Source organism: Danio rerio, chromosome 12 (genome assembly GCF_052040795.2).
Source record: "Danio rerio strain M-AB ecotype USA chromosome 12, GRCz13ab, whole genome shotgun sequence".
NCBI lineage: Eukaryota > Metazoa > Chordata > Actinopteri > Cypriniformes > Danionidae > Danio > Danio rerio.
Genome location: NC_141032.1, coordinates 32,956,101 through 32,980,039, shown reverse-complemented (window position 1 = coordinate 32,980,039; position 23,939 = coordinate 32,956,101). Strand labels below are relative to the sequence as shown.

Here is a 23,939-nt window from a genome sequence, read left to right as displayed (position 1 = left end):
TTTTTTATATTTCATATTATAGCCTACTTTACGTCTATATACAATATTTATAAAACCATGTTTATATATACTGTATATATGACTTTCATTTTTCCGAACTCTATTCTTGTGTATAAACGGGAACACTAACAGGAAGTTGCGCAGCAAAGTTTTCTGAAGTGCCTGTTTCTTTAAATACACGGATCTCTGAGTCAGACTGGAAGTGGAGGATCGCAGGTTTGAAAGTAGTTTCGTTTTCTCTGTGTAGTACTTACAACGTTTATTTGGAATAGCAGAATACAAGACTGAGGCTGATTCGTCAGAAATGTAAGTTTGAAGAGTTAGGAGACTGTAATATCATGAAAACATTAGCCTGTTATGCTTAACTAAACCATCGTTGTTTAGTCCATCAACTGTACAGAATCAAATTGAGTTGCGTTGCTAACGATTGCATTATGAAGCGTTAACGATTTAATTCTTTGTGTGGGCCTGTATTTAATAATATTCAAATGTTGCGAATTACAAGGATTATAAAAAAGACAGGTACTAACCAGGTCAAATTACCTTCGGAGAGCTTTTAACCTCCTTTGCAATGTATTCAAGAGTTATGATAACAGAAATGGCTATGTATTATATTATCAACATCTATAATCCGTTATTTACGTAATAATATGTTGAACTTGACAACTTAAAGCTTTAACGTTAGCAGTGATCCGTTTTTATCATATTTCCATAATGTCACAAAGCTTACTTCTTTGGCTTAAACATTCATAACGTTACATAAACACGTAAGTTAAATTTGTCCCCCCGAGCTATAAACTTTTACACCTATTACTACTTAATAAATGGGTCAATTAAACATACAGTTAAGGTGACACTATGAAGTGAAAGTAAAAGCTTAATTACTTAATAACTGATGATGAGTAGCTGTAGTAGGGCAACTGCTTGAAGAAATTCCCCATGTACTGTAAACAGAACATTAGAGATGTACTGTAATACATGTAGAGTTATTTGCAATACAATCATGGTGAATATGAGCACGTTTTTTATGTTGTTAATTCTTAATTTGATGTCTGAAAGAGACCAGAGTACCCACAGACATTTTTTGTTAAAAACAACTGAACGGTTACAGTAGCCAAGTAGACCTCAGTAAGGAAAGGTGTGGCCATGTCAAGAAAATACTTTGAATACCAGAAGTCAAAAAATCCCCATAGTTTTAAAGCTTGATTTCCTTATAAGTGACCGTGTGTTAACAATCAGATCAGTGAATTTTTTTTCATTCTTGCTCCAGAATGGATAAAGAAGCCCTTACTTCCGAGAACGAGGTGTCAGGGGATGACCAAGAGAATTACGGAAAAGGAGATGTGACAGATGCAAAACCTGACCCAAAAGCAATGTGCAGGTACCACGAATAGTGACCTTACCGTTTTTTTTTTTTTAAATGCCTCATAATTATGCTTTCTCTGAATGTGACCTTACATGCAGGATGTACCTGTAGTCTAGTTGTTCGTGAACATAAAACATTCTCAAGGTTTAATTGAATTTAGTTAATTGTCTCTCAAAAGACAGAATCAATTCTGAAATCATCTTTGCAAGGATAGTTCACTTAAAAATGAAAATTCTGTCATCCTTTAGTCAGCCTTGATATGTTACAAACCAGTTGAGTGTTTGGTTTGATAGAACACAAACATACACACACACACACACAAACACACACTTTAATAATAATAATATTAATAATAATAAATAATAATTATACCTTACATTTATATAGCGCTTTTCTGGACACTCAAAGCGACTTATATTTTTTTAAGGGGGAATCTCCTCATCCCCCACCACCATGCAGCATTCTGCATGACATGACAGCAGCCTTATTGCACCAGACTGCACACCAAACACCAGCTGATTGGTGGAGAGGAGACCTCAATTATGAAATGGGGATGGTCAGGAGACCATGATGGATAGAGGCCAATGGCTACATTTAAACAGGATGCCAGGGTTAAATCCCTACTCTTTTGGAAGGACATCCTGGGATTTTAATGACCCCAGTTTAACATCTCATCCGAAAGACGCCGCTCAGTGAGCATCAATATACTGGGGTGTTAGGACCTACACAAACCGCAGGTTGAGCCTCCTCTGCTGGTCTCACTAGCACCCCTTCCGGCAGCAAACTAGATTTCCCATGTGGTCTCCCATCCAGGTGCTGACCATGTGAGAGTTGCAGAGAGCTAGCTGTCAGACATGCACACATTGTTTAACAAACAAAGTCAAACCGTCAAATATGAAGTGTGAGTAAATGATAACAGAATTTTAATTATTGTGAATTATTTCACTTAAGCTACAATAGGTGAACTCAAGAAATGTGATGCAAACTTTGAGCATTTTTGCCATATACTGTATACAACAAGTTATTTTGTGCAATTATATTGATAGATTTAAATTCCCTAACATTTTGCTGGCATGGTCTGAAGATACAAAATTTAGTTTAACAGTCTTTAGGCTTTATTTCCCTATAAGTGACCTTGTGTTAACAATCAGTGACATTCTTTTCATTGTTGCTCCAGAGTGGATAAAGAAGCCCTTACTTCCGAGATTGAGGTGTTGGAGGAGGACCAAGACAGTTACGGAGAAGAAGACGTGACAGATGCAAAACCTGACCGCAAAGGGAGATTTAGGCTTTTTGGCAACTTGTGAGACAGTTTTTTTTTTCTATGTTATCCATTCAATCAATGTGCAGATAGCATAAATAGTGAGCTGTTTTTTTTTTAAATGGCCTATAATTATTTCTTTGAACCTTTCATGCAGCGTGTACTGTAGCTGCTTGTGAATGTAAAAAGTTCTCTAGGTTTAATTTTATTTAGTTAAATGTCTTCCAAAAGAGAGAATCTGAACTGCCAAAACAATCCCAGATTTACTTCTGTAACACATTTGCACATAGTCAGCCTATGGGTTTCACTTTCTACCCGTGAACATCTACGCTTTGTATTTTTGACATCGTGTCTAGAGGATCCATTTATTGCAGACAAACTATTAATATAGCGATTTATGCCTTTTTATGAAAATTTAGCAAAATGAATGTCTTACATTATATCTGGACTTTATTTATGATGGTAGAACTGAGCAAGGGCACAGAATTCAGTGAATAGTGTCACTTTGTGTATTACACTGGCTATTAGACTGCAAAAATAGCTTTTCTTACTTACATATTTTATCTTGTTTATATTCTTAATATCTAAAAATTCCAAAATCAAGAAGCATTTTCTAGACAAGCAAAACATAGTGCCTTCTTGTAAGATTATTTCAAATAAAGTGAGTTTTTCCTTAAAACAAGCAAAATAATCTGCAAATGGGGTAAGCAAAATGATCTTATGTCAAACCATTGAAGAAGATTATTTAGATTACTCCATTGACAGATTATTTTGCTTTTTTTAAGCGAAAAAAGTTTTTATATTTGACTTATTATTTTATTATTATTACTTATTATTTCTTTAAACAAGGCAATTCAAGAAAATGCTTTTTGATTTATAATGTTTTAGATATTTGGACTAGAAATAAGACAAAAAAATCTAAGTCAGAAAAGCATCTTTTTGCAGTTTAGTTCTATCCAAAATAAAAATTATTTTCAATTTTTTGGTGGGTTTTCACCATTAATGGATAGGTTAGTAGACAGTATTGACAGGAAAGCCTGGGGAGCAGAGAGAGGGAAAGTATTGGCATAGGACCTCGAGGTCGAACTCAGGTCGCCGTGATCACTGGAGAGCATGTGTTGATGCTCTAACCACTACACTATTAAGAATACAAATAAAGACACATTTTGTCCATCTTTCACTCAAAAGTATTTTCAAATATTATTTTTAAAATAGATATTAATTGAGTGGAGGTGGCACGGTGGCGCAGTGGGTAGCGCTGTCGGCTTACAGCAAGAAGGTCACTGGTTTGAGCCTTGGCTGGGTCAGTTGGCATTTCTGTGTGGAGTTTGCATGTTCTCCCCGTTCTCCCTTGTGTGGGTTTTTCCTCCGGGTGCTCCGGTTTCCCCCACAAGTCCAAAGACATGCGATATAGGTGAATTGGGTAACCTAAGTTGTCGGCAGTGTACAAGTATGTGTGTGAATGAGAGCCGAAAAGAATGAATATAAAGAGTGGTTTAATTCATGGTACCTGTCCAAAATGAACAGGTTTAACTTTGGCTTTTGTTTACATATAAGCATTGATCAGCAACTAAAAGAAGCTCAAAGGTACCTAGATTACACACAAGAACAAAACTCATTCATTCATATGGAAGAACGAACCATTTGTCTTCTATAAAACAAATTACTTATGGGCTAGGAACGACATGAGGGTGAGCAAATGAGGACAGAATTAGAATTTATTTTTGTTATACACAAGGTGGCGCCACAATCCTCTTTGTAAATGACAACATGACCAACAAACTAAGTCTTGCATCACGTAAAGTGCATCTGAATGCGTTTTGGGATGTTTATAATAACTTTTGATTGAGAATAACGTTTGAGCTCATTAATAGGTAAGTTCTTGCATATTTAGAATTGCCAAATTTAGGTTCTCCACAAATAGGAGTATAGGAATGTACATTTGTTGACTCCTTGTTTGACACTATGAACTGTGCTTGCTCTATATACTGTAATAGGCCTAGTATGTAAGTACACTAGTATGTTTGTGAATAGAGGTGTGCTAGTGTCCTGCATGACCCTGGCGGAGGGCTTTTGAATAGGCCTTTGGAAAGCTCTGGGGACTCTGGCGTGTGTGCTGACTCAGGTAGCGTGCGCCGCCCCTGCCCAGCGGAGCCACCGCTCCACTCTTTATAGAGTATAGAGCATGTCAGGATCCCAGCACACACCACACCACACCAAACGGAAAAAAATCCACGCTTAAATTTGGGATAAATTCAGCAGATCTGGAAGGAAGAGCAACACGTTTCAATGCAGAGTGGCGTACCGTTTAATGAAGAGCCCAGGTAGTAGAGCGCTCAGATGGGTTATGAGGTTGAGTCTAGTTAAAGGGGGGAGTTACAGGGGGGGATTGATAGCCCGCATCACATGGGACACCTGTGATTCGCTGTACAGTTTATGAGTGGGAGAGAGTGTATAGGCAGGAGCCCATTGTTGTGGTTGGCTAACGTGATGACTAGGCTCTTCTGGAATACTGGCACATATTGTACATCCAGTGGCCTACTGATCTGGACGGATCCTTTGGAAATTCGACAATGTGAGACATCTGTGAGATTTCTGCATCAGGCATGTGGATTAATTTCTCTTTAGGACATCGTGGAAGATGAGAAAAGCGAATATTATGACCAATAATGGGATTTAATTGTGTTTACAAGGCTGGATTTCCTGGTTCTTTGACTGGCATTGGTTGGGTTTTGCTTAAGGTTTGATTGGTTATCTACTGACAGAGGAGTTATTTAATAGTTTAATCCTAATGATGCTTAGATCAGCCTATTTGGGGACGTATTGTATGGGATTGAGGAAGGTTTTTTTCTTTTTTTTCTGTAATAGTTTGTTAACTGTTTGCCACTTTCTCACAGTAAGAAGAATGATGGCAAGTTGCAGGAAAAAGGGGAATCTGAAAGCCATTACAGGATTGTTTCACCAACATTCCAGTATAAGATGAGCCACCAGCGTGTCGGCAAGTGCATCATCATCAATAACAAGAACTTTGATGAAAAGACAGGTGAGTCTTCATCCTTATCTCATGATCTTACTGTATGGTGAGCAATCGATAGTGATTTGCGAAATAAGTTAATGTGGAATTCCATTACAAAAAGCTGAAATTGTTATATTTAGCTGTTCTATTGAGGTGATGATAATAATAATAATAATAAACAATATTTCACTAAATTTTGATATAATATTTGACCTAATTATTATTATTATTATTAGTAGTAGTAGTAGTAGTAGTACACTGTACAAAATTATATGATCAATTAGTCTTGACTAGGCATGGGATGATAACCGTTTTCAAGGTATGCCACGGTTTGAAAAGTCAAGGTTTTAAAACAGTCAAAATTTTCTGCAATATCGTTCTCAATATGTGTACAATTTTTTATTTACTTTTTTTTTGGTTTGTTTTTTTAGGACAACAGTATCTTCAGCAGAAAAGATGCCACTTTAATTGTAAAAAAAATCTGCATTTTGAAACAAGTGGAAGACAGCAAAGAAGTCAATAATTCATTTAGCCTGACATGTTTACTGCTCCAAAACATTATAAATGTTTCTCAAAATAAAATATACTGTGTTTTAAAGGGAAAGTTTTTTTTTGGTTTTTGTACCCAGCCATGTAAATAGAATATATTTTAGAGCAGTAATCACAATACTGCGAAACCGTGATATTTTTATCCGAGGTTATCATACCGTCAGAATCTTATACCTGACAGCAAATGTTTTTAAGTCATTGTAAATTATTAAACTTAGTTCATCATGTTCTAACTTAATTTTATGAGTTACTCAAGCTGGTTTAAATTGGTTTAACATGATACAAGTTTACTGATAAGATTAATTTGATTCAGCTTAAAAATTTAAGGCAATCAGGACTTTTTACAGTGTAGTAGTAGTGTTAGTAGTTGTATTAAAACAATTCAAACTCAAATCCACAATTTTGCATTGACTTCAGTTGTGGATATTGATATTTTTCTAAAAACATTTTAATCACAGTAATGGTATTTTTATTTAAATTTTTTTCAAATTTTTTGTAATTAAAATTATTTTAGTTTATTGCATTTTGTATTTCACTGGGGTTATGTTAGTGCAAATATTTCTTTAAATATATATATATATATATATATATATATATATATATATAAAAAGTTTTTTCAACATTCCATATAGACATGTCATTTATATTGATACCAAAATATTTTTTGTACATCTGAAAACATTTTAAATGACTTGATTTGTTAAAAAAAAAACAGCTAAATTTGTTACAATAAGTATTTATAATGTTTTAATAACTTATTATTATTATTTATTTTATTGACCATTCTGCATTATTTAAAGCTTTCTCACCCATGTGAACAACTTTTATCAGTGATTTGTTAAATTTTGTATTTTTATGATAATTTTGAGATTTGCTCATAATTATGAAAAGTTTGTAGAGTTTTTGGACTATGAGTCAGGAAAGATCTGCTTAAAGCGCCTTGTAACATTCACCATTCATGCTCAGTTACACTAATGTCAACCTTTGTGCTTTATTTTGAAGGGATGAATGTACGTAATGGCACAGACCGAGATGCTGGAGAGCTATTCAAGTGCTTCAAAAGCTTGGGTTTTGATGTTGCAGTGTACAACGATCAGACCTGTAGGAATATGGAGCGGCTACTTAAAGCAGGTGAGTGACTAAAATATCTGTTTACCCCAGAGCATCACACTGACAAATGAAATTGGCTAATAAGGCTTACATAATTCTGCTGGGAAACTGTTTTGTTAAAATTGTAAGAACATATGTGAGAATCATATATCAGTAAGAGCGAAAAATCTGAAACTAGTTACGGAACACTTGCAGAATGTGGTTGGACTGCCTGATTGATTGCCTGGAAGATTGCGTCATTGTGTATGTTGTTTTGAGGATGGTTGTTTGTGTAAAGTTTCAAAAACCCAGTGAACTTGTCCCTGTCCACTAACTACCCAGCCGTATGGAGGGCATAATCATTAAGTAAAAATCAATTAAACTTTTTAAAAGTATGTCACCTCACAGCAAGAAGGTCGCCGGACCGAGCTTTGGCTGGGTCAATTGGCATTTCTGTGTGAAGTTTGCATGTTCTCCCCACATTCGAGTGGGTTTCCTCCATGTGCTCCGGTTTCTCCCACAAGTCCAAAGACATGCGGTACAGGTGAATTGGGTAAGCGAAATTGTCCCTAGTGCATGAGTGTGAATGAGTGTGTATGAATGTTTTCCAGAGATGGGTTGCAGCTGGAAGGGCATCCTAAAACGTGCTGAATAAGTTGGCGGTTCATTCCACTGTGGCGACCCCGGATTAATAAAGGGACTAAGTAGAAAGGAAAAAGAACGAATGAATTGTAAATTTGAAGAATACTGTACCAAGCTTTTAATTGTCATTTATAAGGGATTAATAAAGCATAATATATTTCCACAAAGCTGTATGAAGTTGAGTTAATAAAGCATTCATTAACATACATAGTAACCGTTACTATATGCCTGAATAATAAGATATATAAACGTTAATTTCAAAAGTTTATTAATCATTTACTAACTCATTCTAAATGATTCTAAATATCACAAATTATGAAAGTACACTTACTGAGCATATTATAAATATGGTTATAAGTCAGGAATACAGAATTTGTAGCTGCAGTTATAAACTGATTACTAACGTTTATTAATGTAGAGTTAATGCTTAACAAATAATATGTTCCCTAGATGCTAATGCTTAATAAATGATTCATAGTGTGTAGTTACTATAAAGTGTTACCAGATATTCTATGGAGTCAGTAGAAATCATTGACTGTTTGGTTAATAACATTTAAGCAAAGATTTAAAAAAAAAAAAAAAAAAAAACTTAAAGATGTGTTAACGACGGCAAATTAAGTTTTTGGACTAAGTATAGCTTTTTTGGCAATTTTGGTGAATAAAAAATAGGTAGCAGAGTGGCTTAACTTAGTATGTAAGAAAAAAATTCTAGGGAGGTCAATGGGGGAGTTTTATTTTGACATACTGTTAAAGCCCGAATTATTAGCCCTCCTGAATTATTCCTGTATATGTATTTCCCCAATTTCTGTTTTAAAAAAGATCGTTTAAGTAGGCTAATAATATTGATCTTAAAATAGCTTTAATTTTTTTAAAACTGCTTTATTTTAGCCAAAAAAACACATAAGACTTTATCCAGAAGAAAAAAAAATATGGGACTTACTGTAAAAAATATAATTTGTGAAATATTTGAAAAAGAAAATTCACATGAGGGCTTATAATTCTGACTTTCTGTATGTAACCTGTATGCGTTTCAGTGTCAGAAGAGGACCACAGCGACAGCTCCTGCTTCGCCTGCATCTTGCTGAGCCACGGCGAGGAGGGCATGATTTACGGCACGGATGGAGCAATGCCCATCAAGACCATGACCTCGCTCTTCAAAGGAGACGTGTGCAAGAGCCTCGTGGGCAAGCCCAAGCTCTTTTTCATCCAGGTAAGAGGAGCAGGGCCACAGGAGGATTTGGGGAGGAGAGAGGAGGATGAGGAAGATGTGAAGGAGGAGAAAATGGAGCACCTACATACGACGGTGTCTATTGTTTTAATGCTATTTCAGTCGGGGTGAACCTACCTTTTTTGAAGTGCACTTTAGACTGGTATTGACATGGCGTTGTGTGTTTACTGGCAGGCCTGTCGGGGTTCGGAGTTTGACGATGGAGTTCAGACTGACTCGGGACCGCCCAATGACACAATAGAGACAGATGCCAATCCAAGACACAAGATTCCAGTGGAGGCAGACTTCTTGTTTGCCTACTCAACTGTGCCAGGTAACTTTTTTCTTGTCCCAAAAGAGTCGTCTTCTAGACCTGCACACAATAAAATGTAGCTTGATCAGTATACATCAATGTATCACAACAGTGAATAATAGTAATAAAAAAGAACAATATTCTCCATTTTCAGTTGTTATATTTAAATTAAAGGTTTGACATTTTTACATTTTAAAGATAAAAATGATACAGAATTTAGATTTATTTTTACATCCTTCTTTGCTTGACACTAACAGAAACTCGACAAGTCTATAATGCCAGTAATGTGGCTGAATGCACACATTCTGATCCACTCATCTCATTCAGGGGTTCCCAAACTTTTTAGCTCGCGACCCCTATCCTCAGAGGTGGTTATAAACATACAAACATTGCGTACACATCATTAGGAGCTATATAAACGAGCATATTGACAACACAAAATCAGTGCAACGGTCTTACAACCAATTTTTTTATAGTCGTTATTCATTTATTTAATATTAACCTCACTTAATGGTGGGCAATATTTACAGCACAAGACTATTCTTGGTTTAATTTTTGAGACCGCTACTTGGAGATTATCCTATGTTCAGTCGTGGCTTTTATTTTTAATGTATGTGAGTGCCGTAAAGGTCCCAAAGTTTTATATTGTGCTGTTAAATCAATCTGCTGTGTCATTAATCTAGCGTAATAACTCCAGAAATCCCAATCTAATGAAAGAAGAAATGTTGTTTTAATGCATGTTTTATTAAATGCTATTTTAATCTTCTACAGGTTATGGATAAAATCTGGTAATTCTAATAGTTTAATAATATATTATTTTTTGGAAATCCTCAAGCGACTCCTGCTTCATTATCTCCCAAACCCCACCTTGGGAACCACTGATCTAATTATTGAACAGTGGAATGCAGTGAATTATAACAAAAAATGAGATATCTTTTTGACTTTCCTTCATTAGATCAGCAGTTTTTATAGTTTTTAACCATTAATATCACTCCCATTCTTACAGTGTAAGTAGTCAAAGCATATATTATGCAAAAAAAAAATATTGCTGCTTTTGAGAATTAGTATTTAAATTAACACACTTAAAAAAGAAAAAGATAAAAAATTGGGGGTTGTGTTGGTTAATATGTTAAACAGCAACTGAATTACACAGTTAAATATTCTTGTGCTTTGTAAAGTCAATAGCTTCTCTATAAAATGTGTGTATATAAATAAAATGCATGCAAATAAACGAAAACAGAAAATGTATTTTATCCAAAACCAGTCAAAAAGTGGTCTTAAATTAATTTTGAGAATCTTTAATCCTCCAATTAAGTTCTGCTGTGCATTTCTCCACTATATGACAATATATATATATGTATATATATATATATATATAATATAAATATATAACAATAGCCCAAAAAAAAACAGTTCACAATTAAAGCGGATTGTTTTAATAAAAACACAGCTACATTTAACAACCTGACCCCAGCCCATATCGTCTGTCCATCACAAGTTTGGTGCAGACTTCGAGAGATAACAGATCAGCAGTGGTTTCCCATTTGTCCCCTAATTGTCATGCACAGTTAATTATTTTTGTGGTTTGTAAAGTGAGAAAACATTTTTATCAAGTCTTACGTGTATTATGTCAGTGTTTCTCAGCCACGTTCCTAGAGGACCACCAACACTACATGTTTTAAATCTTTTGGCTGTCACACATGTTAAAAGACTTTCAGTCTCTGCTAATGAGCTGATGATCTGAATCAGGTGTGTTTGATTAAAGAGGCATGGGCTGCATCTGAAATTGCATACTTCCAAACGATATAGTACTCTAAAATCAGTATGAGAGCCAAATGGTATTTCCGAATATAATAATAATAATAATTCTGATGTGCACATACGATGGACGCTATGCTATCTCATGATGCATCACGAGAGAATACATGAATAAGAGTGAAGCAACACAACTGATGTGGGTAGGTCACGTGATGATGACAAAATGGCAGTTGTAGTATGTCTGTCCTTTCATACTACTCACATTCATACTGTATAGAACAAATTTTTCTAACAGTCAAGTTGTACATTTAAATTCAAATGTACCTGGTACTTTCCTAGTACTTGGAAGGGCATTTGCTGTGTAAAACGTGCTGGATAAGTTGGTGGTCCATTCCGCTGTGGCGACCCCTGATTAATAAAGGGACTAAGCCGAAAAGAAAATGAATGGATGAATGAATGTACCAAGTACCTATTGAGTAGTAGGCGATTTTAGACGCAGCTATGGATATTCTGCAGGATCGTGGTTGAGAAACACTGTATTATGTGATTCTGAAACAGGCATGGTTGCTCAGCCCTGGGTAAAAATATTGTAACATCATGTCATAAACATACAGTACATACAGTAAGGGAAATCAACAGTTTGCCATGCATTAAAGGATTTTGCACTTTGGTTCGAGTCAGCTGGATCTTTGCCTCCACTTTGTTTTTTTAGTATCCCTTAACAAACAGCAAGCTGTTAATTATCCCAATTATTTCATGGTCAACTGCCAAGGTTAGGATAAGATAAAACTAATACAATTTTTGGCAGCACAATTTTTGACCAATTTTCATGAGTTGCAACACTTTAGACCTCTCCACTTTGAATTATTCACAGGCAGAGTCCGTGAGAGAGCGCACACGAGAGAGATTGTGCATGTAAATGACACAAGCATATCTAATAGCTCATTGTAACATGTATTAGCTACCTATTCGCAAAACTTTTGGAGGTTCCCTGGTGGACTTTGCTGTCTTCGAGATGACAGCATGATGAGGAAAGAAGCTAGTGTCACTGATTTACTATGGTTACTTCTATTGTTTGAGGGATCCATGTTTATTTCTAACTGATAAAAAAAAACTGACTGGAACTACCTTTGCATTAAACGAATTAGGGTTGTGACTGAACCAAAAAAAAAAAAGAGAACCAGGGGGATTTTGGGGAAGAGGGGTGCAATTATGGGAGTTTTCTGAGAAAAATAACAAAACGGGAGGGTGGTGGGAGATACGGGAGACTCACAGGAATGAAGTTCAACAAATCATGAAGTAAACTAACAGTGTAACACACGTTTTGACAGGTTACTACTCGTGGAGGAATCCAGGTCGAGGCTCCTGGTTTGTCCAGGCCCTCTGCAATGTTCTCAGTGAGTTCGGCAAGCAACTAGAGATCATGCAGATCCTCACGAGGGTCAACTACATGGTGGCCACCAGTTTCGAGTCCTGGTCGGAAGACCCTCGTTTCAGCGAGAAGAAACAGATACCCTGTGTGGTGTCCATGTTGACTAAAGAGCTCTACTTCAACTGAACCGAGTTGACCACCTTTGCACCCTGAGCCCTGTCTGCTTTTTCCCACTACACAGCAGAACTTTGCAGTAGCACATTTTTCATTTGTTCTGTTTTAACAGTAAATATTAACCCAACCGTTATCATTTTTTGTCACTGATCCGCCATAATGAGGGTAACCTCAGTCGAATATACTTGAGCTTAATCTTTTTACATAAATGTAAGCAGCGTTTTGAAGCGGTGCGCATTACAGGATGGCAGGCAAGGAGAAACTCATCAAGTGCACAACGACTGACCGAACGACTCGACATTCAACATTCAGGGAATGATCCCCAGCTGGAAGTTTGTGTGTGTGTGTGTGTGTGTGTGTGTGTTTGAAAGCAGTTTTTTGTTGTTATGCTGGGCATACAGGCACCTCTGTGCTACTCACTGTTTAAGTTCACTACCTTCTCAGTACATGTTCATAGTATTCCAGAAAACGCAGATGTCGCATATATTATTTGCTCTTTGTCAGCTGGCGGTGTCAAATATCAATGTTGCTTTGCCAAATTTAAAAGTTTGCTGGCACTTTTACCTTACTAAATAAAAGCCTTTATAGACCTCATAAAAAATTATATACTGTAAGAGTTTTTAAAAAAGAAATAGCACACAAATCTTTTGCTGTTGTACTTTTTTATGATAATATCTATAAAAGGAAAAACACTTCAAGCATAAATGGCCATTTTAGTTTGGTTTTGTTTGGTTCTTCCAGAACGCCCTTCCAAAGGGGGTCAAAGAAAGGACATGAATGGAAATGGAGTGGCAAATAGTGAAGTAATGCTGACACCTGCCTGTGTTAAAAGCTATTCAGTCTGAGTAAACTAAAGAAAAAAACTAATTTACATCTGCATGCATATAGCCTGTTCATGCAGTCTTATGTTTAGTGCTGAATCCGTCTATGATCTACAAAGGCAGCTATTACATAACCGGTGAGCATTTTTACCATATATCATCAATCTGACCTACAGTAATGTGCGGTTTCAACCTTTACGGTAGGATTTGATGTTTTCAGAGCTTGTTGTCCAATGGGTTTTCCTTTTCTTTCGGTTCTTTCTGTATTTTTCATTCTCACTTATTGATTGTTCATCCAGATCACACACTAAATCTGCCAGCCTGTGCACCAAATGACTGCCACTAGATTTGTTTTATGCATGATGTGCTCCAACTATATCTAAAGATGTAGATCCACTTGCTTTGAAAGACTTTCTTTACTTTTTATTTGATAAAATACCGTTTTAAATTGATCTGCTTTACAGTGACGATAGTAATGTTTATAGAAATGCAAAAATATTTAATATTTTTTGGAACAAGTGCCTTGACATTTTTTGTTTACAATGTGTCACTATTACATTGTATAAAGTGGGGCTTTTTGTTTATATGACTTCAAATGAATGCTTTTGTAAGACCAATTTTATTGTATTAAAAGGTTTTATTGAACTTGTTTGTGTGTGTTTTTTAAGTAGTTATTTTTAACTGTTCCAAAGGTTTGGGGTTGTTATTTTGAAATATTAAAAATAATATTAAAATCAAAACAGTAAAGCCACTTATGCTAGGAAATATTAAAACTTAAGTGATTTTTATTTTCAGATTTTTTATATTTTATTTATTGAGCCAAATTAAATAGACTTTTCAGCATCATTAATCCAGGTTTCAGGGTTAGATAATCCTTCAGAAATTATTCTAACATGTTGATTGATGGCTTGACAGACATTGTGCCAGCTTAATATTTTTGTGGAAATTATTGTGGAATTTAGTTTAAGGACTCATAAATACATAGTATATAATATACACCATGTATTTTAATTAGAAATCTTGTGTGTAATTTGAATTAGACATTTGTGAGATGTAATTAATTTAATCCATTACTTCTGAATTTATACATTTATTTATTCATTTATTTAATATATACTATCTATTTAATATAATAGATAGACAGACAGATTTTGGTGAAGTGAGAATGTTTCTAACAAATGTAAAACAAAAAATGTTGTCATTTTGAGCATTTTAGACAATACGCCAAGCTTTCAGATAATAAATCAATATTTTGCAGAATAATCCTGAACAATAAAACATTTTTATTTTAAGTAATTGTCATTTTCTTTAAGAAAATATCTAAATAATTAAATTTTAGTTTAAATTTGGGGGGGGGGGGGATGTTATCAGAACATAGCTAATCTAGGTACGATTTTAAAAATCTAGTAAAAAGTGAGAATGTCCAAGTTGTCTCCTTTTTCACAGCTTTAAATAAATACAGCGCACAGCATATATAAGTACACCCCCCACAAATATCTCATTTAAATTAATATTTTCTATAGGAAGCTTTACAATATTATTTTTGTGCATATACATTAGATTAGTCAGTACTGAAGCCAAATCTGGAGCTTATCTAACAAAATAACTTACAATAATGGTTCAAAAATTAGTAGCCCAAATTTAGATGTTAAGGGAAAATAATAAATACATTTTCAAAAATAGCAAAAATCAAGAGAAACAACAATATATAACATTCAGTAGAAATGCTGTAGTTTGTATTTTTTTTTTTTTTTTGCATGAATTTAAATACATTATCTAACCATTACTAAAGATGTTTTGTGGCTAAAATGTAATTTAAATTAATATATATGTTTAATAAATCTGTTTTGTTCAAATGCACCATATATTACCCACATTCGCTGAGCAATAGATAAAAATACTCATTTACAAAATGGGGTGTAATTATGCTGAGCACTGTATATGGTTACTGTATAAACACTGTAAATTATTATTATTATTTAAGGTTACTATTATTATTTTTGACTGTCTACAGAACAAACCATCGTTATACAAAGACTTGCCTTAATAACCTAGTTAAGCCTTTAAATATCACTTTAAGCTGAATGCTGGTATCTGGAAATTGTTCTAGTAAAATATTATGTACTGTCATCATGGCAAAGATAAAAGAAATTAGTCATTAAAAATGAGTATTTTTTAAAAACTATTATCTTTAGAAATGTGTTAAAAATATATTTCTGTTAAACAGAAATTGGGGGAAACAAACATACAGAGATAATAATTCAGGAGGGTCAATAACTGTATATTTAAAATAAATGCAAATAAACTAAAATTAAATGTGAATTTATTTCATTCAAAGCAGGCCAAAATGTGGTCCTCTATAGACTAATTTTGATCCTAAATGCTTCTCTAATTAAATTCTGCAGTGTTTTTTATGACAACTATCAAATCACTAACCAATAATAAAGCCACAGAGCTCGATTCACAATTAAAGCAGAGACTCAACACATTTCCCAATGATGTTTTATAAACCTCAGCTACATTTAACAACCCCAGCCCACATCATCTGTCTATCACAAGATTGGTGCAGATTTCGATGGATCACAAATCAGCAGTGGTTTCCCATTTGTCCCCTGGTTGTCATGCCCAGGACACAAAGCCTGGAACAGTAAGTCTGTGAAGGTGCCAGCGCAAAAACTGTATAGCGGCGTCATGGTGTCAGCCCCCAAGAAACAAACCAACCCTCCCTCTGTGCTGGAGAAAATGCCAATGCGTTTAAAGCATCTTCCACCGACATCAGTCAGCAAATGGGGAACGCCATTGTGCCAGGCTGTGTAGATGTCATTAAAATACTCAATACACCATGATGAAGGACCCCGGCCCAACCAGCAGTCCTCCTCACGGCCCTTTCTGGGGATGTCAGGGTATGTGAGGCCTAATTCCCAGTATGTTTTACCGGTGACTTCCACCTCCCAGTAGCTGCGAACTTCCGTGAAGCCCTGTCGGCTTATCACATTCAAGGTGGTGTCAAATCGAGCGGGGTTTTCCGAAACCTCCTGCCAGGTATCAGTGTAAGTGACAGAGTCACCCTCAGGGGAAATAATCAGCTTTGGGTGAGCGGAATTAGGATCCAGAATGACTTCTTGGGCGTCTGAAAATTGCCAAAAGCAATGTGAAATTAGACTATATTTAGAAAATTTTTTCTAAAGGACTGGACAGGTTTTGCATGTGTAGCGATAAAAACATCATTGAACTTGCTTTAGGTGTTAAAAAAAAGAGCAAGTGTTATGGGAAAATGTAAAGATCCTTACAACTTTGGAAGAGTTTCTTAGTGACAGGAACTTGAGAGCGAATGAACAGCAGCAGGTTGATGGTTAACCCGAGCAGCTGTTCGTTTTTAAACTCATCCAGCTGTATTAATTCAGGATCGGTCTTCTTCAAAGTCTCCGCTATCCTTTAAACAAGGAAGAATAGGTGAAGAAAAATGCTTTCGCCACACAAGCGGGAAGTAACGTGGTGCACAAATCAGACTGCATGCTTGAAGTTTGGTAGTTTAAGAGCTATTCATTCATGCCACTGGAAATCCTGCGTCATGAAGGCGAAATACAAACAAACAAACAAACTGTTCCAGTAAACTTGGTGTGGTTGCATTCACGTACATGTAAAATTCCCAAAAGTGCAACTCTACTTACCTTTCTTTCATCTCAGACATCTATATAAAAAAAAAACAATGATACAAAAAGAAAAGGAAAAATTAAGACAGAAAAGGCGATGACTGTCAAATTAATGACCAATTGCACAAAACTTGATAACACTTACATACAATGAAAACATGTACACAATGACATCATCTGTTTACAATATAACTGCAGGTTAACTATGCTTACATATATTAACTTTAACTGTTGAAAGTAATTACTAGCTAATTTGTTATTAGCAACTAATAATGTTATTGTAACAATAACAATTTTTATTGTAATGCAATAATGTGCACCTTTTGTAAAGCTGCTTTGAAACAATAATTATTGTGAAAAGCGGTGGAAATATGCACTACCGGTCAGAAGTTTGGGATCAGTAGGGTTTTTAAGTATTTTAAAATAAGCTTATCCTGCTCATCAAGACTGCATTTAATTAATCAAAAATACAGTACAAATTGTAAAATTGTGAAATGTTGTTGCGCTATTAAATAACTGTTTAAAAGCAGTTTATCATTTAATTTGTTGATTTATTCCAACGATTTATTTCCAACTTCAGCCACATAATGCTTCAGAAATCACTCTATTATCACTATTATTATTATTATTAATAATAATGATAATAGTCATAAAAGCAATAATGACTTGAGTAGGGCCACTCGGTGGCGCAGTGAGTAGCGCTGTCCCCTCACAGCAGGAAAGTTGCTGGTTTGGTTTTGCGCTATAGGTGATTTGGGGCCGTATAGTATGTGTGTGAATGAGAGTGTATGGGTGTTTCCGAGTGATGGATTGCAGCTGAAAGGGCATCCGCTGAGTAAAACATATGCTGGATAAGTTGGCGGTTCATTCCTCTGTGGCGAGGGACTTAATAAGGGACTAAGCCGAAAAGAAAATAAATAAATGAATGACTTGAGTAATAATTTCATTTTAAACTACATACAATTTAATAAATAAGTATTTAACAATTTTTTACATTAAATAAATTCTGCCTTGATAGAACAGAATAATTTTCTTTAAAAAAACTGACCCAACACTTTCTCTCTCTCTCTCTCTCTCTCTTTCTATATATATATATATATATATATATATATATATATATATATATATATATATATATATATATATATATATATATATATATATATATATATATATATATATATATATATATATGTTTTTCAAAATTTTATATATACTCTGTTTTAAAAATATCCTATGTTTTAAAAAATATACTATGTTTTAAAAATATCCTATGTTTTAAAAAATATACTATGTTTTAAAAAAAATATATATACACTCTATGTTAAACAAATAAACTTAATAAAAGCTGCATTTGGTAATTTGATGTACATTTCTCATAATTACCCATGTTAAAATGGATCGAGCTGATTAATATTTTTATGATTATAAATTTACTTAATATTTCAGCTGACTATACATTTTTCCCATGTTTTCTTCATGAATATAAGTTTACCAAAAATGCTGAATAATATTATTTTAAAGATCTTCCAGATGTTAAAGCGCAGTTGCTTTCTTGATATATGTAAAATTACATTTGGACATCAATTGGAATAAAAAGCATTTATTTACTACCTACACTGTAAAAATGTTACTAAATTAGCAGTTTTTCATATTTTGCGATTCATGTTTTCATATTTCCTTGTTTCTATAAAGTTTTAAAAGTTTAAAAAGTGACTTTTATTAATAATTTTAATAGTTTTAAGTGATATTTCGCCTGGGTTGGTGTATATTACGCTACAAAACTGCCAGTATACATTTTCAGTTATTTTACAGACTTATTTCTCTTATTCATTCATTTCTTTTGGGCTTAGTCCCTTTATTAATCAGGGGTCGCCACAGCGGAATGACCCGCCAACTTATCCAGCATATGTTTTATAGAAGGGCGGATGCCCTTCCAGCCGCAACCCAACACTGGGAAACATACATACACACTTGCATTCATACACATACACTACGGATAATTTAGCTTTTTTTAAATTCACCTATAGCGCATGTCTTTGGACTAGATTACGCAAAAACTGGAAGAACATGTAAACTCTACACAGAAATGCCAAATGACCCAGCCGGGATTCGAACTAGTGACCTTCTTGCTGTGAGGCAATAGTGCTACCCACTGGACTAACGTGACATCTAGTATTTCTTATACGCTATATTTTTTCAAACTACTAAAATGTCAAAAAAAGTCACTTTGCTAAACTGCACAGCTGATTTACAACATTAAATGTCAACAGAGCAGAGATCAAGGTCCTATAATGCAATCCACATTCGCAAATAAATGAACAACACCTGCACATTACAAAATATGAAAACTACGGCTATTACAAGACAGCATTCTGTACAGAAAGTGCACCTTCTCTTGCCCCTGACACTCGTCTTCCTCCATCTGTGCCGTGAGTTCAGCAAGCTGCTGATCAATTTCCTGCGTGAGGCGGTAACAATTCTCAATGCCATCTTCAAGCGTTCTCTCCATGGCCTCGCTCTCAATATCCAACTGACTAAATGTAATTCTCAGATCCTCGTCCAAAACCCTCTTCATGTCATCATACTTCTTCTTAATCTTCTCTTTTAGAGCTGCCGTCTTGCTCTGTGGAAATAAATCAAAGATACTCAAACAAGATTGTATTTCTCATATGTTAATGCTTGTTTCACTGACTTACATTGAAATCGGATTGTTTTGATGACAGCTTCTTCATTCGGAAAGCCAAAATGTCTCTTTGTCTCCTCAGGTCCTCCTCATGTTTTGTTGGAGTGTCCTTGAATATGATAACTGAAATCAAGTCCAAAACACTCTATATGCTGATTTTGTTATGCATATGAATTTGCTCAAACTTTACCTTGGTGTGTGTCTTCATCATTGAGAGCTCAAGTTCTTCACTTATTTTAATGGTTTTGTTTTCCTTCCAGTCTTATTATCCCCTGTGAATGACTAGCCCAAGTACTAAACTTTGAGCTTTATACGGTACGTTTGGGATGCCAAGGATGGAGGAGGGGTGTCGGTCCATCTGTTGTTCCTGTGCCCTGGGAAGTATTTGCGTTGAGGTCCGTAAATCTGGCTGAAGGACTAAAGGAGCAGAACTGGGTTTGCTTGTCTGTGCACATGTTGCCCTCAAAAGAGAAGAGAAGAGGCACTTCAAGCCAAACAAAGCCTCTATTTATATCACACTCTGATATGAAACATCTAACATTTTGACTTTTAAAGGGATAGTGCACTCAAAACTTACTTGTCATAAGCCTGTTCGAGTTTCTGGTCACACTTTATTTTAATGGTCCATTAAATTTAAGTTACATGTCAACTAATTCTCATTAGATTATAAGTAGACTGTTAGATTAGGGGTTACTGTAAGTTGACATGTACTTGCAAAGTTTCTTATAGTCAGTTAAATGTCTCTTAAAGGAGCAGTCTCACAGATATTAAGCAGACAGTCTACTAATACTCAAATGAAACATCAAAATAAAGGGTTACCAAGTTTCTTCTGTTAAACAAAAAATCAATTATTTTGAAAAATGCTGAAAACCTGTAACCATTGACTTCTACTATGTTTGTTTTAGCTACCATGATAGTGAATGGTTACAGGTTCCTAAATGTTTTCAACATCTACTTTTGTGTTCAACAGGAAAAGAGAAACTTATAAAGGTTTGAAGGGTTATTAAATAGACAAAACAGTGTGGGGGGGGGGGGGGGGTCAACTTAATTGTTTTATATTTAATCTACTTAAATTTAACCTAATTCCTTCATGTTGTTGCAGCACAAACCAACTGTGTGGAACCCAGTATTTTTACAGTGTAGTGAGTACATTTTAATTTGGGGTGAACTACACCTTTAATTAAATGCTGCTGTTTGCTTGTTGCAACTGGGCCAAATTCCAAATAGTTCAGAAACACTTATGGAGCAGGTTGCACCCAATTATAGGCTTTAGCCCTGACCCTGTTAGCCCTGTAATGACTGATACAGATTCTGTGAATGGCGTGTGAGCAGAAACGCTTGGATTGATGCCTGTGCCAAAGCACCTGCAGCTGTCTTTCTATATTCTTACAACACATGGATACATCACAGGCAACTTCCTATCACAGCGCCAGTGAACAATGGTGTATTCAGCCTCACGCCATTGGAGGAGCAGACATGTGTGGAAACTGACGTGAGCCAGCAGTGTGTCTCTTTGATTGATACACAAGAGTTTAACCTGTCTGGAAATTAGGGCAGGGTTTTTTACACTCAGCAAATATAAGGTTGTTGCCAAGTTTCTTTGGGGCTGACTTCTGGAATCTAAAAGATAGACGTCTGACTGGTTTCCATGATTGCATTAATCCTCAAAACATGATGAAGCTGTACTTTCTTAGATGTGTGAAACTGACTTTAATCTAACATCTAGGTTTTTGATAAGTCTTCTTAGTTTTGAAATATAGCCGATACTTTACAATAATTTCCTAAAAAGTTTTTATTTCCAGTATATTCTTCCTGAACCCTATATTTTTTTTCAAAACAGCCTAGTACATTTTTTCTGAAACGTTGCAAATGAGAACACACTTTTTGCTAAGCATTTTAGGACAAAATGTGGCAACATGAATTTTGTAAACAACAATTGATTATTCACATGTTAATTGCTTTTATATTAACATAATATTAAAAACTTGTTACAAAACCCGGTTATTGGTGATTTTTGCCAAATTTGACATTTTGCCAAAAACTCTAAAATGATATTTTGGGTTTAATCCATTCTACGACAAATGAAACTAATACTTTTACAATATTAAAAATGTAGAAAGAGCTGTTCTGTCATGTCTATGTGCCATGCAATTATTATTAAAGGGATACCAAACTAATTTATGCACACTCTAATTCCAAACTTTTTTTGGTAAAACACAAAAGATATTCTGAAGAATGTTGAAAAAACAGCCATTGTCGTTCATGCTTGGAACAAAAAATACTGGTTTTCATTTTTCCTTATATATCCATTTGTGGGAACAATTGGAGGATGAGTAAATCATAGCATGTTCATTTTTTGGGTGAACTACTACTTTAAATTCAAAGTCTCATATTGTCAGATCTACAGTGCGAAAATAAATATTGAGCATGCCATGTTTTTTCCTGTGAATGATATACTAGAGCTGAAATTGAACCAAATTTAGGTGAAAACCCCAAACATTACAAATATTAAAATAAACCAAAAGAAAAACAAATCAGATTTTTTTTTTTTTACGTTTAATAACATTGGGATGACACAATGAGAAAGTACTAAACTACTAAAATGTATTTAATACTCGATACAAAAGACTTTTTGGTGATGGCAGCTTAAAGAAGCCTCTCATAATGAGAATTAAGTCACTCAATGAAGTCAAAAAATGTGTGATTTTATCACAGTCTTCAGAGTGTAAAAATGCTGACGGTTCTGTGGGTCTTGTCTATCAAATCTGATCTTTATTTTCTATTCTATATTGGATTCAAGTCAGGTGATTGGCTGGGCCATTCTACAGCTTGATTTTCTTTCTCTGAAAGCATTTGAGAGTTTCCTTAGCTCTGTTTTGGATCATTGTCCTGCTGAAATGTCCAACCCAGTTTCATCTTCCTCATGTTCAGCTAATGTAGATATTTTACTGAAGCAGCTAATATTTATTAACAATGATGAAGGGCAGAGGGTTGCTGAATAACTATTGAGAGATTCATAATATATATTTTATAAATTATCACAGTGTAATTTTAATAATCTGATGACCTCATGTCATGAATTTGGAGCTTGTGCAAATATCGACATCAAACAAAGGCTTTAATTACCTTAATAAAGTCTTTTTATTATAGATAGTTATAATGATTTTTTATTTATTTAACTAAATGTTCCTCTTTGTATGATCATTTTCAGCATATCTCTGCTGTATATAAGAGCTTTTCAAGATTTTTCCAAGCAAAAAGCAAAAAATTACTTTGAGGCTTATGTACATTATCTGTGCAAGAGAGTGACCATAAGCAACAAAATAAACTATAGTTGCAGTTCACTTAATGACCAAAATGTGAAGTTTAGTATTAATACAGTAGTATGTCCAAATTCATAATAATTGCAAAAGTAAATATGAATTTATATGAATAAGATTGCTGCTAAATTACAAATTTACAAATTGCCATGAGATTGTGTTGATGTAGAATGTATGAACAGTTGTTTAAATTAAAATTAGCATATATAACGCATATATAAGCATATATTACGCAGTACTATACACTCACCGGCCATTAGGTTCACCTGTCCATTTGTTTATTAATGCAAATTTCTAATCAGCCAATCACATGGCAGCAACTCAATGCATTTAGGTATGTATAAATGGTCAAGACGATCTGCAGCAGTTCAAATCGAGCATCAAAATGGGGAAGAAAGGTGATTTAAGTGATATTGAAGGTGACAGTTGTTGGTGCCAGATGGGCTGACCTAAGCATTTCAAAAACTGCTGAATTACTTGGATTTTCTTGCACAACCATCTCTAGGGTTTACAGTATCCAGTGAGCGGCAGTTCTGTGGGCGCAAATGCCTTGATGCCAGAGATACCAGTAACTCATATAACCACTCGTTACAACTGAAGATTACAGAAGAGCATCTCTGAACACATAACACGTCCTTGAGGCAGATGGGCTACAGTAACAGAAGACCAGACCGGGTGTCACTCCTTTCAGCTAAGAACAGGAAACTGAGGC

The 23,939-nt window shown here is 34.9% G+C and overlaps 2 protein-coding genes across 10 annotated transcripts; one reads left to right on the top strand and one right to left on the bottom strand.

The window, feature by feature from the left end:
- Positions 1-164: 164 nt before the first annotated feature.
- Positions 165-14,213, top strand: casp7 (caspase 7, apoptosis-related cysteine peptidase). 8 transcript variants are annotated; one of them, XM_087275109.1, is made up of 8 exons: positions 165-216; positions 1,271-1,381; positions 2,544-2,669; positions 5,525-5,670; positions 7,195-7,323; positions 8,958-9,133; positions 9,326-9,464; positions 12,533-14,213. In XM_087275109.1, exons 2-8 carry the CDS (start codon positions 1,272-1,274, stop codon positions 12,757-12,759), a joined length of 1,053 nt encoding a protein of 350 aa, XP_087131235.1. In that variant the 5' UTR covers positions 165-216; position 1,271; the 3' UTR covers positions 12,760-14,213. The 8 variants fall into 8 exon arrangements, with proteins under 8 accessions (XP_087131235.1, XP_087131234.1, NP_001018443.2 ...); XM_087275108.1 differs by having other exon boundaries at positions 8,958-9,226; NM_001020607.2 differs by having other exon boundaries at positions 165-306; positions 12,533-14,211.
- A 1,840-nt stretch (positions 14,214-16,053) lies between these two features.
- Positions 16,054-20,191, bottom strand: si:ch211-28p3.4. Of its 2 annotated transcripts, none has more exons than XM_087276525.1 (6): positions 20,098-20,191; positions 19,921-20,030; positions 19,614-19,847; positions 17,240-17,259; positions 16,859-17,001; positions 16,054-16,698 (listed from the first exon to the last, which is right to left on the bottom strand). In XM_087276525.1, the coding sequence occupies exons 2-6, from the start codon at positions 19,954-19,956 to the stop codon at positions 16,121-16,123; spliced, it is 1,011 nt and encodes a 336-aa protein (XP_087132651.1). In that variant the 5' UTR covers positions 19,957-20,030; positions 20,098-20,191; the 3' UTR covers positions 16,054-16,120. The 2 variants fall into 2 exon arrangements, with proteins under 2 accessions (XP_087132651.1, XP_087132650.1); XM_087276524.1 differs by having other exon boundaries at positions 19,921-20,016.
- Between the last annotated feature and the right edge of the window lie 3,748 nt (positions 20,192-23,939).

Coding starts and splice junctions, on each gene's coding strand:
- casp7 (XM_087275108.1), top strand. CDS start 1,272: ATGGATAAAGAAGCCCTTACTTCCGAGAACGAGGTGTCAGGGGATGAC. Junction 2,670..5,524: donor TTTAGGCTTTTTGGCAACTT/GTGAGACAGTTT, acceptor ACTTTCTCACAG/TAAGAAGAATGATGGCAAGT. Junction 9,465..12,532: donor TGCCTACTCAACTGTGCCAG/GTAACTTTTTTC, acceptor ACGTTTTGACAG/GTTACTACTCGTGGAGGAAT.
- si:ch211-28p3.4 (XM_087276524.1), bottom strand. CDS start 20,118: ATGATGAAGACACACACCAAG. Junction 17,002..17,239: donor ATGTCTGAGATGAAAGAAAG/GTAAGTAGAGTT, acceptor CCTTGTTTAAAG/GATAGCGGAGACTTTGAAGA. Junction 16,699..16,858: donor TAAGAAACTCTTCCAAAGTT/GTAAGGATCTTT, acceptor GGCAATTTTCAG/ACGCCCAAGAAGTCATTCTG.